Source organism: Neophocaena asiaeorientalis, unplaced genomic scaffold (assembly GCF_003031525.2).
Source record: "Neophocaena asiaeorientalis asiaeorientalis breed wild unplaced genomic scaffold, Neophocaena_asiaeorientalis_V1.1 scaffold357, whole genome shotgun sequence".
Taxonomy (NCBI): domain Eukaryota; kingdom Metazoa; phylum Chordata; class Mammalia; order Artiodactyla; family Phocoenidae; genus Neophocaena; species Neophocaena asiaeorientalis.
In genome coordinates, this window is record NW_020173270.1 from 2,183,776 (window position 1) to 2,185,668 (window position 1,893).

At 59.0% G+C, this 1,893-nt stretch overlaps 1 protein-coding gene across 1 annotated transcript in view; it reads right to left on the minus strand.

Moving 5' to 3' along the window:
• Nucleotides 1–1,893, minus strand: part of MAP2K7 (mitogen-activated protein kinase kinase 7) — an 8,003-nt gene that overhangs the window by 5,772 nt on the left and 338 nt on the right. The window contains exon 2 of the mRNA XM_024746009.1: nucleotides 50–97. Within this exon, the coding sequence (XP_024601777.1) occupies nucleotides 50–97 (48 nt within the window). The remainder of the gene's footprint in view (nucleotides 1–49; nucleotides 98–1,893) is intronic.

Here is a 1,893-nt window from a genome sequence, read left to right on the forward strand (position 1 = left end):
TAGGTCAATGGTGCAGAGGTCCAAGCAGCGATGATAAAAAGGCTGGTACCTGCTCGTTGGGACGGGGCAGGAGCAGGGCTTAGAGTGATCACAATAACTGGATGGGGAAAAGGAAGAAAAAAAAAAAAAAACAACACCACGATAAATCACAACGGAAACAACCGATTTGTCCAAAAGAAAAGAAATCAAATCAAATCATAACGGAGAGGAGGGGGAGGCACGCGCTACCAAACTGCAGAGATGGGTAGAAACCGACAGAGATGGGAGAACTGGGAGGATGGGATGGAGCTGACACAGACACAGACGCCTGGAGGGGGCTCCCCGCGGCCTGCTTGCCATGGGTCTCACCGTGCCTCGCTCTGCATCTGGGACAGCCACCCTGCAAGGCACCCCAGGCCCCGTACCTAGGCCTGTCTCGTCCACGCTGGGGTTGGAGGGGGAGTAACACTGCAGAGCCCAGCAGGGACCCTCCAGTCCTGGCTGGGCTTCCTACCCCAGGCAGTGTCCAGTGCCAGCACTGCCACCTCGGGTTTTTTCCTGGGCCCCAAGAGACACACACACACACCCCCAATCCAGTGAGAAACCCACACGGGCCCAGGTCAGGAAAGGGAGGATGGGGAGTGGACCCTACACAAGGATGGGGGCGCCAGGCTGGGGGAGCAGGCAGTGGTGGGGGAACCCAGATGAGGAAGTGTCTTCCCCATCCTGTCAGGATGACTCCACAGGGAGCTACATAAGCCACAGGAGTCATATCAGAAGGGATAAAAAGGAGAGCAATTTGCTGGGTCAAGAGAGACACAGAAGGCATGGGTGTGTGGGCAGGGGAATTCCCTGGTGGTCCAGTGGTTAAGACTGCACTTCCAACGCAGGGGGCACGGGTTCGATCCTTGGTGGGGGAACTAACATGCCACATGCCTCGCGGTGCGTCCAAAAACAAAAACAGAAAGCATGTGTGTAGGCTGCTGTTCATCAGGTCTGTAGGGAGGGGAAAAATCTGACTCCCTCTGAGCTTCAAGGATATGGGGAGGGGATCATGCAGGAAATCACAAGGAGACTAGATGTGGTCACGGTGATTCCGAGCCAGGTGTGGGTGCTGGGGGGTAGCTCTTGACTCCAGATGACAAGACGCCAGGGAGACAGGCACAGGGACTGTGGGACCAGAAAGGAGGTGTACGTGCCCTGGGATGCCTAGATAAAGTCGCACTGGCCTCAGGTATCCCCGGGCTGGATGGGTGTGGGTGTGTAAGAATGGGGAAGTCACTTGATTCTAAATGACAAAGTCACCACGCTTGGGAGTTGCGTGTTTATTTCTGGAGAAGCCAGAAAGATGGCAACAGTGAAACGAGTCAGAGGAGTATGAGGGGGCCTGGTGTATATGGGTAAACTGTATGTGGGAGGGAGTCCGCTGAGCCCAATGACAAGATCCCAGACACGGACCCAGGTGCGGAACGGGGCGGGGAGGGGGTGGGGGAACCTCTTGACACAGTCACTGAGATGGCGGGAGTAGAATCAGCTGGTGAAAAGGGATGTGTACATGTTAGCGGAGGACCTGGATGTAGTCACGGTCGCATGAAGTAGGAGAAGCAAGGCTCAGGGTAGGTGACAGAGGCTCCGAGGATCCCGGTGATTGGGGGCGGGTCATCAGGTGGGGGGCCTCGCCTGGAGCCGGATAACTAGGCTCCCAGGCCCCGTTAAGGGGGAAGCCCCAGGCAGGGGAAGGGCTGCCCGGGAACCCGCGGGCCCCACGCCTCCCGGGTCACCGTGACCCTGTCACCGATGGCCGATAGCGAGGAGCGGGGCGGAGAGGAGGAGCTAGAGCGCCCCGGAAGCGGGGGCGGGGCCTGGAGGCGGGGGCGGGGCCTCCCGCGGCCCCCGCCCCGCCCCGCTCGCCCC